The 16,167-nt window shown below is 39.0% G+C and overlaps 1 protein-coding gene across 2 annotated transcripts in view; it reads left to right on the forward strand.

Annotated features, from left to right (window-relative positions):
• The window catches only part of zfyve28 (zinc finger, FYVE domain containing 28), a 29,464-nt gene that overhangs the window by 3,147 nt on the left and 10,150 nt on the right, over positions 1 to 16,167 (forward strand). For both annotated transcript variants that reach the window (XM_008400054.2, XM_008400055.2), the window contains exons 2-4: positions 13,365 to 13,505; positions 15,555 to 15,692; positions 15,793 to 15,995. In XM_008400054.2, coding sequence (XP_008398276.1) covers positions 13,365 to 13,505; positions 15,555 to 15,692; positions 15,793 to 15,995 — 482 coding nt within the window. The remainder of the gene's footprint in view (positions 1 to 13,364; positions 13,506 to 15,554; positions 15,693 to 15,792; positions 15,996 to 16,167) is intronic.

Raw genomic sequence — 16,167 nt, forward strand, 5'->3', positions numbered from 1 at the left:
ACATGGCTGAAACGGTTAATCAACTCATTTGTGATTAATTCATTACTAAAGTAGTCGTCAGTCGCTAAAAACTCTGAGTTACGACGTTTAATTTCCGTCTGACGTACGTAAAGTATTTCTTAATTGAATTTAAAGGCATCACTTTTTGTTTTTAACAGAAAAAAACTATAATCCTGAAAATATACAATTTAATTAAAATGAAATTGCTTTATTGACCCCAAAGGCAAATTAAATGTTGTTGTAACTTATGGAAAGATAATGTCTCCTGACAATTATAGTCACATTCCACTTTCATATTCATTGATCTGCTGTTTTGGTTTATTTACATCAGGTAAGTTTTCTTTATTCATAATATTCCAAATAATTTATTATGTGTCTTGAGTTGTTTTAAACAAGTTTGCTTCTTTAATTTCAAACACTTCTGGACAGAAAGGAGACAGGTTTATGGTTTATATATTATTATTACAATATTGAAATCTGCATTATTGTTGAATTTTAAAGCATACAATTAATTTAATAAATATTTTATAATTTGGATTATAATGATCTGTACCGTCTTTACTGTAATTCTTGCAATGTTCTGCTGCATGACATTATGCTGCCACCACCGTACTTTACAGTTAGGATGGTGTTCTCGTGATTGCAAGCTTTTCCTTTTGTCCTCAAGATGTAACAACGATCATTACTTCCAAATAGTTCAGTTTTACTTTCACAGAAACTAACATTTTTCCATCATTTGAGGACAAAGTAGTTCCTTCTGAATTTGACCTTTAGCTCCACAAATCATGTTGCCTTTTAGTCCTTATTGCACCTGCAGAACATTTTAATGGTTGCATGATTCACACTGCACTAACATGCGAATGCTTTAAATTGCTAATGCTAATAGGAATGCGAATGCTTTCTCAGAAAACACTAAACTGAACTTTAGTTTTAATAGATACATGTCAAAAGGGTTTATTGTTCCTTTACCACGTTGACTTTGAACATGCAGTAAAAGCAGACTGTATTTGGTAGGGACATAAAAAAATAGATTTAACAATGGCTAAAAAAAAATTAAGATCCATGTTAAGGAAACATGAAAAGTCATTTCCCTGTGTCATAAGTGGTTATGTTGGACAAATGTTGTGGTTTTGTGGTTTGTATATTAATTATTTCTTTCTTGTAGAGAAATGAAAAACGACGCAAGATATTTACACCTGCCTTTACGTCAGCCATCCCTTCTTGTAGTTGACCTAAATTCAAAGTCCAAATAAATAAGAGCTGTAAAATATGCTTGTAAAACAAAACGATTGGTAGACTGAAACCAAAGGATTATATTGGTGAAAAAATACAGATTTGTCACAAATTAAATCCTCTGTAATTTTTGGAGTAATGACAGATTAATCTAATTAATCAAGATTAATCGTGATTAATCGTTTCAGCCGTAATTGATTGTGTTGTTTTCAAATGCAACTCTGAAAAAAATTAAGCGATCACTTAAAAGGATAACTTTCTCCGATTTGACTCTTTATGGGTTTATGTTTGAGTAAAATGAACATGTTTTTATTCTATGAACTACTGACATGTCTCTGAAATTCCAATCAGAAATTTAGTATTTATTTGCAGAAATTGAGAAATGGTCAAAATAACGACCTCAAATAATGCAACAAAGCAAGTTCATATTGATTTAGAAACAACAATACTAATGTTTTAACTCAGGAAGAGTTCAGAAATCAATATTTGGTGGAACAACCAGGAGGTTTTCGATGGGGTTCAGTGTCTGTGCTCTTAGTTTTTTCCAGATCTGTATATTCTGCTGTTTAGATGATTGAGAAAAGAAATGGCAGCAGTGTTACTGATAATTTGATAATTTTTAGATAAAATCCTTCCAGCCTGAAACATCATTTAATGTGAAAACGGTTTCCAGGTACAGCTCTGATTAACTTTGTAGGAAGTTTGATGAGTTCTTGCCTTGATTGTTGGATAATTACAATACTTACTACTTGAGTAAGTCCTTCTCTGCTGGTTCTGGTTCTGGTTTCTGGAGGCGATGGGGCAGAGTGAGCCATGTGGCTTCATATTTAGGACAGTTTCTGCAGTTCTTTGTGAAGCGTCCCATTCTGCTTACCCACTGGCCGTGTGGTAATTGATTTGGTGTCGGCTGCAGGGATTTACAGAGCTGATCCCAGCACAGACTGAGGCCGGTTCGGCGATTGAAAACCCGTTTTAAATTCACCGCAGGACCATTGGACCTCTGCTGTCCGAGGAGTGCGAGGGTGGGGACTGAAGGAAACCAAGACGAAGTAGAAGAAGAGTTAACGGGCTTCATACGGCTGCTTGAAAACCTTAAAAATGCTTTAGTTTCATTTAGATTTTTTATCAAGAGCTCAATATTCTAACTACACGGTTTTATAATAAAGTGAAATCTAACGTTGGATTAAAAGCCTAAATTTGGAAAACATTATTGAAACCAGATATTTTCTCTCACTGTTTGAAGTTAAATCAGAATAAACTTTTGTTAATTTATGTCAGATACAATAACCAAAATTATTTATATCTGCTGAATGCCAGAAAACTTGTAACTTCTTTTATAGAGGTTTTCTTGTGACTCTTTGTGTTTAAGCTATTTTATGCCATAATTTGAGAGTGACACATTTTCAGTTTGAAAGCAGGATTTCATGTCATTTCTTCTCAAAACTTGTAATGTTTGTACTCCAAACTTCTGCTCTCTTTCAAATATTCACTGTGCTCTCTCAAGCCTTTCTCCTTGCGCTCGGATCAAATCTCTGTTCCCAAACCTCTCTGCTCGCTTGTGAATCATTTTCTGCTCGCCCTTGGAACAGAAAAGTAACGTCGCTTGGCAACCTCTCAGCCAATAGAATGAAAGTGTTGCACTGGGTGCGTTTGTTTCCTTCTAGCAGGTGTGCCTGTGTGGCTACTATTGATTGTAGCAACCTGCGCCCCCCCACTGGATGTAGGGAGGACATGTGAAAAATGCCCCCATATTAAGCATTTAATTTGAGACGTAAGGTCATTTGCTTTAACACAATTTACTTTTTTAATGTTTCAATGTAATGAATACTTATTAGTAATGACTTGATTTACTTATTGAAATAGTGGGCTTTTTATTTTCTGTTAAATCAGTGTTTTGTTCTAAGACCAGTCAGGTGATTAGGGTACATTTGAAACTGTTCAAGACATAAGGTTTATTCATATTTTAGTTTACATTGTCCCTGCTGTAGAATGAATAAAACTACCACAAAACAATACTAATAATAGTAATAAGTATGATATAATAGTGGATTGAATGTATTTTTTTCTGTTTATTTATATTTCGTAAACCCTGAGTTAAGGTGCGATATCCTGACCTTTGCTCTCTTCTTCACCTTGTTTCCACTGATGGTAATTGCTGCATTCTTTGATCACGGGTCATCAGAGACCCGTGTCGGGTCTCTGACTCGGGTCAGATGCTTTATCATCATCTGATGATGATGATAAAGCATTAATCCAAGGTGTCCTTTGTCTGAGAAGCAGCCAGGGTGTAAAAACTGTCTCTGCTCTTATTTTGGGTCAGAAAGAAGGATTGTTGTTTTCTAAAAGAGTGCAATAGTTTTTTTTGTCCTGCAAGAGAAACATATCTATCAAAAAGTGATATAATCCCAAGATAAATAGTGGGTGGCCCATTAAAATGCTATTTTTTAAAATAAGTTTTGCTTTTATTTTCCTAAACTCTTCCCAAAAAGCCCTGATTTTGTTTTATTGCCATGAGCAGTGTAATGGTTTCATGCATTGTGCACACATACCAAGAATATTAGGGTTAAATTTATTCAATTTAACAGGTATAGTGGTCCAGTCATACTGTATAGTCTACATTTTTTACCATCTTTGAGGCAAATTAAATTCTACAAGACATGTAATTTGGCTCCTGTCAGGAGATTTGAAATAACGTGTAACCTTTTTTTAAACAAAACAAAATAACAAATTGAAAGTTGGTGTTTTTTGTTTTGCAATAAAAATATATACATCATATTGTAAGTAAGTAAACAAACTCAAAAGATACTTTATCTTTTGGACAACTTGTTTCGAAAAGTGTGGAACCTTCTGAAGTATTAAGGCCCAAACACACCAATTTGTCTGCAGCCGTCCTGTACGGAAAGCAGTCACACACACATTTCAGTGCTCATGGTCGCTGTCAGTGTGTCTGAGTTTGGACAGCCTGGATGTTGCCCACTCTGTCACTTTTCATGACGGTGGACACTGTGGACAGAAATAGCTCCGTTATGAATCATTCAGATCCTTAACTGGGTTTTAATTCAATCACTTCCTTCAGTTCAGTCACACTTTATCATCTTTTTGTTCATGCATTGAGTGATTATATAAAAGGTGTCAAGCCGTTTGATTTTTAAAAAATTATTTTTTAGATTAAAATTGTGGTTTCCCTGTGCTGCCAGCATCAATTCTGGATTGTATAACCAGATTACATCTTGCATAAGAACGTCATTGTAGTTGTTGAAAAGGGGGGTTGTCCCGCAACCGCCAGGAGGTCCCGGACTTCTATCCATCTAAATCCTCTGCGGACCCTTATTTTACCCCCGTCTGCCGTATGATGAGATGGGCACGTGTTTGGGTCGTTGCTGTGGTCCAAACAGCAGATTAGGTCAGCTGTCAGAGATGAGAGCACAGATTATGCCATCAGTCCAGATGGGTAGAGCGCACTCACAATATGAAGTCAATGAGTTAAATCGAGTCTCCAGTCTCTGCTTTCATTTCCAGATTAGTTCAGTGTATTTATAAAATGCAAGTTTACAACAAATCTCCTCTAACGATACTTTCCAGACAAACAGTCCAGGTCCAAGATTAGAGTGTTTTCACAGCTGATGGTCTAGATTTGGTTCAACTGGGAATTGAAATGGCAACATTTGTTAAATTTTCAGCTAGTGCAGTTCTCTTTCACACTGCACTGAGTGAAACAAACCAAACCATTTGAAAAATCTGCTCCCCTCCTCACTTGTGGTGGCACTGCACCAAAAACCACCAAAGAAAACGACACAAAAACCTCAGAAGAAGACTCTTGAGTTCCTTCTTTATGAAATGTAAACAAAAATGGAGACACAGTTGTTGTTTTTCTTTTGTAAAAAACTACAAGATATTTCTCCTGCTAGTGCCAGACTCATGCTTTTGTTTTGGTTATATTTACCCAGAATGCTCTGCATTGTAGTACGTTTTCTGCTTTTGGAGCAGTCTCCAGTCCGCTTGGTGTTCACCTATGGGTTTGAATGACACCAGAATTCACTTTAACCAAACAGAGAGCTAAATTTCTAGGTGAACCAGAGTTCTCTTCCGTAGTTTGAATGGATTATGTGAACGCCAAGCGGGCCGGAGACAGCTCCAAAAGTGGGAAGTGGATTACAGCGCAAGGCATTCTGGGTAAAAACAATCTAAACAAACATGCAAACCTAGCGCTAGAGCAGTGGTTCTTAACCTTTTTTGAGGTACCGAACCCACCAGTTTCATATGCGCACCCACTGAACCCTTCTGTAGTGATAAATAAAATATGATTTTTTTCCCCCCAAATTCAAACTGGCTTCCTGGATGAAGCCAGTTTCTTGGCTTCATCCAGGAAAGAGCATTAACTAGAACGAGTCTTCTTAAAAGGTAGAGTCTCTGAGAACAGTTCTTCAAAATATAGTCAGTGTTTTCAGCAAAGTTGAGCTGACTGTCCAGGAACGACCCAAGGTATTTAAAATTTGCTACAGTTTCAACAGGTTGGCCTTCGAGAGAAACTGAAACCACTTTAAGGTCTTGTTTAGATCATTTAATTAGCTCTACATTCTTAAGAGAATGAAAAATTAATAATAAATAATAAACACTTTGCGGTATTCTGATTTAGTAATGTAATTATATTAGTTGTGTTACCACCCCCACGCCACTAGAGGTAGTCGCAACCCTGAAAAGATTCGACTAAGGAGCAGATTTAGAAGAACACCGAAAGCTACAGAATTTGGTAAAAACTTTGAGCTTTGCTGAAGTAAATAAAGACACAAGTTCAAATTAATGCTGAGACTCCTTCAATCAGGGCTCCTCAGCAGCACTGATTGGCTAAGCAATGTAACGTGATCCTCTGATTGGTTAAGAAATGTAACGTGATCCTCTGCAGCAAGTGATGGCAAAGCGGGGCGTCATCACGACTTTACACAAGTGTGTCTTTACCTCCACAGCAGAGGCTCCGCCAAACCCCTGAGACCGACTCACCGAACCCCTGGGGTTCGATCAAACCCCAGGTTAAGAACCACTGCGCTAGAGGTAGAAATGCCTTGTGGTCTTTTACCAAAGACAACAAGAAGTCCTACAACTGCCAAAATCTATTGCCACTCCATTTTTGTTTACATTTCGCGATGAAAGAAGTTGCACTCATCGTTCTCTGTGGAGGTTTTTCAGGTCGTTTCCGTCAGTGATTCTCAGTGATTCTTGGTTTAGTGCCACCGCAGGCAAGGAGGGGAACAAGTTAACAAGTTTTTCAAATGGTTTGGCTTGTTTGACACAGTGCAGTTTGAAAGCGAACCGCACCATCTGAAAATGTAACAAATGTTGCAACTCTGTACCCCAATCTGAGTCAGGTGTGTAAAACACAGATAGTTTAGTTTCCTGGCTTCATCCAGGAAAGAGCATTAACTAAGCACAGAGGCTCTCAGCCAGGAGTACTAAAAAGTTAGAAGACCAACTGTATCTTATTTGGAAAATGGAAAACAAATTTAATGGTTGCGTTAATGGTCAAAGAGGTTGCAACCTTCCGTTTTTGTACAGAGTTTCTGGTTGAGGAATCACCAACAATAGCTCTGCAGTAGGAGGTAAAGCCCTGATGGAGACTGAACTTGAAAGGAGTGACTCAACACAACTGCTTCAGCAAACGCCTGCATTCTCAGAGTTTAAAGTTCTCACAAACTGAATATAAATGATGAAAGAAATTGTGTCTTATGCTTTAAATAACAAAAAAATCCTGAACTGGCTGAACCTGGCGTTTTGTTTTTAGCCGGTTGTCTGCCAGAGATAACTGGTTTCCCTACACAATATTTGACTCTGATCTCTGGAAGGCAGCCAGAAGCAGCAAATTGAGCCTGGAATAGAGTATGGAGGGCAAAGCCAAGGTTTCTCATAAGTCCCTTAAGTGGGCTCAGTATGCATGCGGCGCTGCAGCGGACGCTCAGGAAGCATTAGCCTGACAGCCGTCATCGTCTGTGCAGTCTGAATGGAAATGAAGCCCCGAATCAGCGGCGCGGGTGAAGAGCTGGTCGATATGATGAAAACCTCGATCGTACAGCAGAGAACGGCTCCTGCTCTCTTGATTTGAAACAAAAAAAGGCACAAAATGTTTCACTGAGTCATTGTGAGTTTCTGTTATTGAGGGGGCTCAACTGTAATTGCCACTTTGGTGAACTTGTGGGCTCTTAGCCTTCTGAAATGAAGGGTTTGTGACCACAGAGGAGGGAGATTCAGAGAGAGGTCACCCTGGACGACTGACAGGGGACTGGTACGCCACAGCAGACATGAGCCGAATCTGCTGAATCATTTCACCTCTTATGTGAGGTGAAGCTGTCATTGGTGGGAATGATGACGCACCTTGACGGTTCAGGACTCAGGAAACTTTTATACGATCATCAGAGGGAATCTTTTGGAAGTCATAGCCATCTTTTTTGAAGCATCTCTTCCAGAAACCCTTTGTAAAATGTCAGCAGCTTTACCTTCAGATTGTTATTAAACTTGGAGAGTTGGCCACGTCCATGGAATAATGCGACTATGATCAGTGGGGAAGGCCATGAAACTGAATATCCGAGTCAGGAATATGCTATTACTACTTTTAAAGGGGATCTTATGCAAAATTTGTATTGTGTGCACATTTTTATACTTCCATTATGGTCTCTTTAAAAATAGCTCAAGTTCTTAAAAAAAAAAAAAAACACCCAGCCGTTTTTAGGTCAGTATTATGTATTTTCCAGGCAAAATGTGCCATTTTACACCACAGTCAAGAACCATGTTAACTTCAGTTGTTGTAAAGAATTCTATATATATAAAATATGACTGAAAATAAATTTTATTTTGTAATTTAATGTCTTGAAATTGGGCCTCTGTCTCTTTAAGAAGTCTTGCTCTTTCCAACACTTTGTCTTCAGGAAGTTGTCACAACATAGCTCCTCTATTAGCCCTTTAACAAGGTTTATACTTGTGTTGCACTGAGAAGTAGCTCCTATAACATGATCAGCACCAAATGTTTGCTAATTGCTGCTGGCTAGTCTGAAGGAGCCAATAAGAGAGATGGAAGCTTGGAAACTGCAGCTCTGAGGAGGAGCTGCATCCCGAAGGCGGGCTAGCTCCACCCAGGGGTTTGGCACAGCTAAATGGTTGCCATGGAGATTAAAGGACTTCTCAAGTACATATAAAAGACTCACAGCAACACCCCAGGTATATTTTTGATGGAGGAATGACATTATAACATGATGAAAAGTTCACAAAAGTTTATTACATTTTGGTGTCTGGAAAATGAACCATTTCAAAAACTTTAATGGCAAATCGCATTCAAAAGGCACTGCGCTGTTACCTAGCAACCCGAGCCAAGCTCAGCCTTGTTGCCTAGCAACTCGGACGTTACTCCCAGCATGTTTGGTTAGCTGGTTTTACCGCTTTGCATTGGTTTACATTGGTTGTTGTTGACTTACCATCCAGAAACTACTTGCTGCATTCTTGTTGGTTGTGTAGGAGGTTCTACTAATGCTTTGCAAAAATGTTCAGTTGTGCTTTTGTTTGCAGCCATTTTCACATGCGAATGTAAATGTTGAGTTGGGGGTGTGGCAAGCAATTTTTATTTTATTTAGATTCAAAGTGACAAGACACCTGAAAACAGCTCATTCTGAAAGGAGCTCAAAATTGGTAGAACTGAGCAGAATAAAATCCTACTATCTAAGAATCATGTTGTGGAAATAAAATGTAACGAACATGTTTTGCATAGCTCAAGCCTCTCCTAACCTGTTCAAGGAAGCATAATAAGTCACTTTCAGAGACTTGACCCCTCTGGCCTGGAAATCCAGGTCAGTTGCTAAGCGGTTTCTGTTTTGCATTTGTACTCTGTGTCGAAACTAATGAAAATGGGCTGCAAATAAAGCTGTTTGTGGAACCCAAACAGTTTAGACTGTTTAGCCTTTTTATCATTTATTTGGTGCAGATACTCCTGTAGCGATGAGGGAGCTCCACCTCAGCGTTTGTCTGTTTCTTCTTTGCTCCAGCTTAAACTAGGCCAAGTTTGAACAGCTGGTGCAACAGGCTGCAGGTCGATCACATGGGCTGTAGACGTGGGGGTGAAAAACATATTTCCTTTCAAATCCACGGTGGACAAACATCCAACGTAGATTAAGCATGCAGCTTTCAACCAGATCTTTCTCCAAGAACATTGCCCGTCTTTGACTCCCCCATCATGATTCAATGCTGCAGGAATTCACGAGGAGTACAGCAGGAGGAGACGACAGGATAACAACTGTTTCCAACTCCTCTTCCTCATTCAGTGTCCGCCTATAAGCTTCCAACATGCCATCAGTCTGTGGGCTGTTTCTGGGCTGGAAGGAAGGTTTTTCACTGTCTCCCACTCCTGTTTCCTGTTTAGTCATCATTGCATTTATTCTGTACCACACACTCACTCATTGTTGTGGAGATGTCCAGTCAAATCGGCCTCTTCTCTGATTGATGTCACTGGGTTTTAATGGTGTTCAGAGGTTGGGTTTAGATGTAAATGTAAAGACCGCATGATGTGGTTAGTTTGGCTTCTCTCATTAGCCATTTCCATTCATTCAATCACAAAAACACAAGGGATTTATTTTAAATGTTCAAGATAGTTTCCACCAGTGGTGAACGCTGCGATCTAAGGGTTCATTCACACCAGTCTTGTTTCGTCCACATGAATCCAATTCCGGTTCATTTGCCTAGAAAATCTGGTTTGTTTGGGGAAGTGTGAATGCCTAATTGAACCAAAAAAGCGAAATCTGGTCCGCCTAGAAAACTCGGTCTCGGTTCGATCAAAGTGAACTTTGGCGCTGTTTGAATACACGTGTGGATGCAAGAGGACCTGAGACTGCTCCAAAAGCAGTAGTGATATAGCCCAGGGCATTCTGGGTAAAAACAAACAAAACAAACCTGAGTTAGTGGGAGGAATGGCTCCTGGTCTTTAACCAACCTACAACCTCTAACATCTGACATCACTCCATTTTTTGTGAAGAATGAAGTTACCTTCATGTCTTTTTAGAGGTTTTCTTGTTGTTTCTTTCAGTAGTTGTTAGTGCAGCGCCACCACAGGCGAGGAGGGGAACAGGTTTCTCAAAGGGTTCGGTTCATTTGACAGTGCAGTGAAAGCGAACCACACCAGCTAAAAATATAACCAATGTTGCAATTTTGGTCCCCCATAAAAACAGATTTCTAGGACAAACTAGACAATTATATGGTCAATGGCTACTGATTCACTTTTACACACCTTCTCTGCTCCCCACTTCCATTGTATCTTTCTAAACATGACTCTCAACATTCGCCCATGAACAGAACGTAATGCTGTTTTAATGATTTGCTCTGTGTGATTGAGGTTTGCTGGTAAAACGATGCCAGTTTGAGTGCTGAGCTGGGAAATAAGCTCAGCTTTTTTTTTTTTTTTACGGCAAGCCGTGCCTGGAATGAAACCCACTGAGGGTCTTTGAACAGGAAAAGAAATTGGGTTCTGTAACATCTCTGATCTGCCTGTGTGAGTTGCCTTTAGACGTGCTAATTGTTTTTCAATTCAGTGTGCAATCAATTAAATAAGAAAAAAAAAACAAGATTCGGTATGTCATCCTTAAGTAACAACCTTTTTGAAGGTTGCGTGATCATCGCAATGTGGCAGCTGTTGGTCGAATCTCCATGTTTTCCCCTTTCTGTTTGTTTCATTATTGATGAGAGGAAGGGAGAGAAGTGCAGTGTGTATCATATTCACTGAGAAAAGCAAGCGTCAGTGTAGGGGTGGGGTGGTGGGGTGTCACGCTACAAGAAACACTGCAAACTTCAGGGAAAAAGACTCGAGAGGTTTCAGGAAAACACCAGCATGGTCGAGGAAAACCGCCTGAAAGAGTAATGATTGTGAGTGAGATGAGCCAGGTACTGGTGCAGCACTCCAGTGTTCAGCGTGCAACACAGTCAGGCTGTCCTTTAAAGGTCCCAGGTCATTACTGGGACTCTGAGGTTTACCTTTTGGCATCTTTGTCCCATTTTTAAGAGACATCAGACTCTTTCAAGGACACCTTGAGGTATTTTTGTTGTCCTGTAATCCTCAAATCGGTTTTTAGTAGAGATAGTTGGATTGATTAATGGTTTATTAGATTGAAATTAATTCCAGTCGAACTAAATTCAATCTAAATTAAATTGGTCTTTTAATGTTGACATTGAAAGGACTTTTAATGTTGTCTTTTACAACATCAAGACCTTCTTTTAATATTGTAGTTTGGCCACCATCCAGCAGAGGGCGCCGCTTGTCACTCTTAAACGGACACAAACCGTTGATTTAAAATTAAAGATGGCGGCGCCAAACCGTCACGAAAAGAAACAGTCGTAACAGAATCCAGTTTGGTATGAAAAATGTACATTATGTGGTTCTTTTCTGAAAAATAAAAACTTGAAAAGCTCCTTAACTTTCACCTCTGTATCGCGCATTCCGCTGAGGTGCTACGTGACGGAGCAGCATCAGCATATGAAGCATTTAGCCCTTTACGTTACGGAAGACGTCAGTCCTCACTTTACAAGAGAAAACTCAAGTTTTTAAGAAAATGGCCGCTTATCAATGACTCGTTAGAGCAATCAGTTTTATATTAACTCATAATCAATAAATTGTTGTAACCATCTTAATTTTTACCCCCTAATCTTCTGTTAAATTTTTTTTGTCTTTCTTTTTCTCCACACTGTCATTCAGTGTGAGAGATAAAGGCACAAATCCTCTCCTAGGACTAGACATCCAAACTCTTCTGGGAGGTTTTCACACTGCATTAACTCTAATTAACTCCTCTTGTTAGGATTAATGTCATTTTTCCTCTTAAATCCTCTTGCATACTTGTTGAAAAAGGATTTTTTTGCTCATAAATCAGCAGAGTTCCCCAGCAGGCCGTTGTTATGGAAGATGGCCTATACAGTGGCCCACTTACCTGATTATATGTAGGTCTCTACAGATCAGCCACTCTTTATATTAAACTGCAGAACCTGCATGTTTAAAGGCTGACTGCTTGTCCAGCTTTTCTTCACCTGTTCTTTTTATTTTATTTTATTTTATTTTATTACAAAACAGACGTTAGGAGCTCCATTTTCTGCATGTATCTGTGTTGAAGTGTTGATTGTTTTCAGAGTTGAGATATTCAGATGCCACATTACAAAGTTCAAACATTAAACGTAATGCTGATCTGCACTAGGTTACCATTGTTTAGCTACTTCTCCATAGTCCAATCTCATTCTAGCCAGTTAATGGATGTATCCAACTTGAACCAGTGTGTTCCTTACTATATGGGCGTGAATGTGGTAACGTGGCCCAGCAGTGAGCTACAGTCAACACTCCGATGTTGTCGTTATTAGCGTGTCGGCGTATCCTCTACAAGTCTTAAATTCATTAGATGACATCTGTTAAGTAAAATTCACATTTTGAAAGTTTTTATGCTTCCATTTGGGACTCAACTGCATCTAAAATCAGCTCAAACGCTTAAAACCCCCACTAGGCTGTTTTTGGCGCCTTGAAAACGAGGGGTTTCAAAAACCTTCTAAATATTAAGTCACAATGCGTTACCTAGCAACTACAGCCGAGCCCAGTCCCATTACCTAACAACCTCAGCAGAGCTCCTGCACATTTGCTCAGCTGGTTTTACTATTTCATGCGCTGTACAATGGCTGCTAGGAAAAAAAATAGTGTTTTGTTGTTGACTTACCATCCAGAAACCACTTGCTGCATTCTTGTTGGTTGTGCAGGAGGCTCTACTTCTGCTTTTCAAAGATGTATGGTTTTCATCCTTTTTCATGTGCGAGTGTAAACGTTGACTTGGTGATGTGGCCATCAACAAATTATTTGGATTTAAAGTGTCAAGAGACCCTAAACCAGATAATTCTGAAATGAGCTCAAAATAGGCAGACTTGAGCTGACTGAAATCTCATCATCAAAAAATTCTTTGGTGCAAAAAATGTGATGAACATGTTTTGTAGACTCCATAGAGCAATTCTAACCTGTTCAATGAAGCAAAAGCATAATAGGCCACCTTTAAACAGGAAAAGATTTGTCTGACTTATGAGTTTAAAACCAGAATTTTGTGGTGTTGGGTTGTAAACGATTGTTCTGCTTTCCCTCTGAACAGAGGACGGACCCGCAGCTTCTGGCCCAGTTCTACTACGCCGACGAAGAGCTCAACCAGGTGGCCACTGAGCTGGACAGCCTGGACGGCAGGAAGGACCCTCAGAGATGCACGCTGCTGGTCAACCAGTTCCGGTCCTGCCAGGTCAGTGCAAACCACCAATGGAGTCCAATCTTCCTCTGGCTTCCAGAGCGAGGCATAAAAATAGGCTTTAAGTGGAGCAAAGCTGGCATGGAGATGAATTGACCCCCAGCTTGTCTCATTCTGAGCCATTTTTTTCATTCACATAATCACCTGCTGAGAGTTTGGTTCCAGCGATGAGAACAGTCGGTGTGCTTCTTATTCATCCTAGGATGCAGATTGGGTGCTATGAGTGATTTACTGAAAGCTGATTGGCTGAATTCCTGTATGAAGCACTTCCACTGATGAGATGAGTTAGATCCGTCTGCGAGCGTCGGCCGACTCTGCGTCAGTAGCTGCAGAAGAAGAAAGCTTTTTATAGCTAATGATTTCATAGCCACAGATTTTATTCTATGTTTAGACAAAGAGGCCAAAACCAGAACCGAATTTCAGCATCATGCGGAGGAGTTTTCAGATTTGAATCTTGGTAAACTGTTGAACTGCTTGTGCGGTGAGGGAGGTTTTCCTCGTGGCTTGTTGTGCCTCCTACCAGCAGCAGCAGGGCTCAGGGGGAAACGCTTAATAAGGTCATCACCTGATCCCCGACTGTTCGGTTTCCTTCACTCTGCTGAGCTGTCGCCTTGTGCAGCGTCAGTCAGTTTAATGTTTTATTTGATTAGTGGGCAGCCAGATTAAATCAGCCGTTCATTCATTCCAGCCAAGTTGCAGTTGGTGAAATGTTACAAATATTAAGTTCAGAAAGGAGCTTTTATTCCGTATTTTTTCTGGTTTCAACTACAGAGCAAATGATGAATGCTGATTCTTATAAACTCTTTTATTTCTTTTTGTAACTTTTCAGTGAGATGTGTTTCCAAAATAAGCAGCTGAATTATAATCACAATCAGCAAAGGACTGTATGAAGGTAGTTTAAGCTACAAAATGCATCAAATAAATATTATATTTCTTATTCCCTGAGCAAGTGATTATTATCACTCATTTAAAAAGCCAATGAGGTTCTGTATAAATGGCAGATAAATATTTATTTACCTTCATTCAAATTATTTACAAGTAATCAGTGAAGGTATTTGTTTTATAATGTCTTACTTACATGAAAAAATGAGATTAAAAAAGATATTCTGAATTAGAGATTGAAGATTCATAATATTTTCTAAGCTGTTGGAAAGTTTAACTTTAAAACTTCATGGATCTCTCAGGAGTTTAAAGTCGGGGCTTCTGTTGCCTAAGAAAATTTGGAGAATTTAAAAGTAAGGATAAAGTTAAACTACTTTATTGATCGTTAATTCAAAACAGGCAATTTTCTGAAAAAACAACATATTCAGAGCAGTAATTAAACCAAAGCTGTACAAAAATCAATATGATAAAAACACATTTGTCTGTAAATATGTTTTACTTTCACCTGGTTCAAATTCACAGAAGGAACGGTTCGGTATCGTATTACAGGTAATAAAATGTTTATTTTGTTGTTTAACAAAGAAAAGTAATTAAATTATTTTATATTTGCATCTTGTAATGTATTTTCTAACATTGTATAATAAGACTAAATGAGTTAAATAAAAACTGTAGAGTGTGCCAATTTTTCTGTCAGATTAATTGTCAGAATAATGAATCAATAAAATAACCATTAGTTACAACGAGGCGTTGCAACTAATGAACGATAAATTACTCCAGAAGTTATCGCGATAAACAGTAGTATTGTTGTTTTCAGACTGTTTTCAGGTAATGTAAATTACCTTAATAATTTAAGAATACATTCTCAAATATCAATACACTTTAAATTCTAACAAGCACTGGAACTGGAAGACATTTTAAATATCGAAAATAAACAAATAAATGAATTATGAAGCATCTGTAAACAAAATTGTCTTTTAAAAAAGGCTTAGTTGAGACCAACGCACCAGACTAAAGACGTTTGTTACCCAGTTTTTGATAGAGAGAAAAGAGAAGAACGATAAATAATTCAAAAGGAAATTATTGAGCTTGTTTAATTTATTTTACAGACCTAATTTCAATCAAAAAACACTCTTCAGAATGTGTTTCTTTGCTTTTCTGCAGGACAACGTGTTGAACATCATCAGCCAGATCATGGATGAATGTATCCCCAACGACCGCGCCAACAGAGACTTCTGCGTCAAGTTCCCCGAGGAGATTCGCCATGACAACTTGGCGGGACAGCTGTGGTTCGGAGCTGAGGTAGGCAATTCCCTCTTGCTTCAGTCGGGACAATAACAACCTGCAGAAATCCAGCGGTGGAGCTGAAATTCACCATGGCTGTAAACTGGTTCCTGTCCAGTGTTTGGCTGCAGGCTCCATCATCATGAACAGGGAGATAGAGAGCATCGCCATGAGGCCCCTGGCGAAAGACCTGACGCGCAGCCTGGAGGAGGTGCGCAGCATCACCAGAGACCAGGCCCTGCGAGACCTCAACTTCTACACAGACCGCATGAAGGACGCGTTACGACACTTCGACAGCCTTTTCGCTGAGTTTGAGCTCAGGTGAATAAGAGATCATAAACATTGCATTATTGGACCTAAATTAGGCATAACATTATGACTATTTACTGACATAATCTGTTAGTGGTGGGTGATATTTACCTAGTTTTATCACAGTATTTTGTGGTACGATTGTGATAATGATTAAAGTGAATATATACCTTTTTTTAGGTAA

This window comes from Poecilia reticulata, linkage group LG22 (genome assembly GCF_000633615.1).
Source record: "Poecilia reticulata strain Guanapo linkage group LG22, Guppy_female_1.0+MT, whole genome shotgun sequence".
NCBI classification, from domain to species: Eukaryota; Metazoa; Chordata; class Actinopteri; order Cyprinodontiformes; family Poeciliidae; genus Poecilia; species Poecilia reticulata.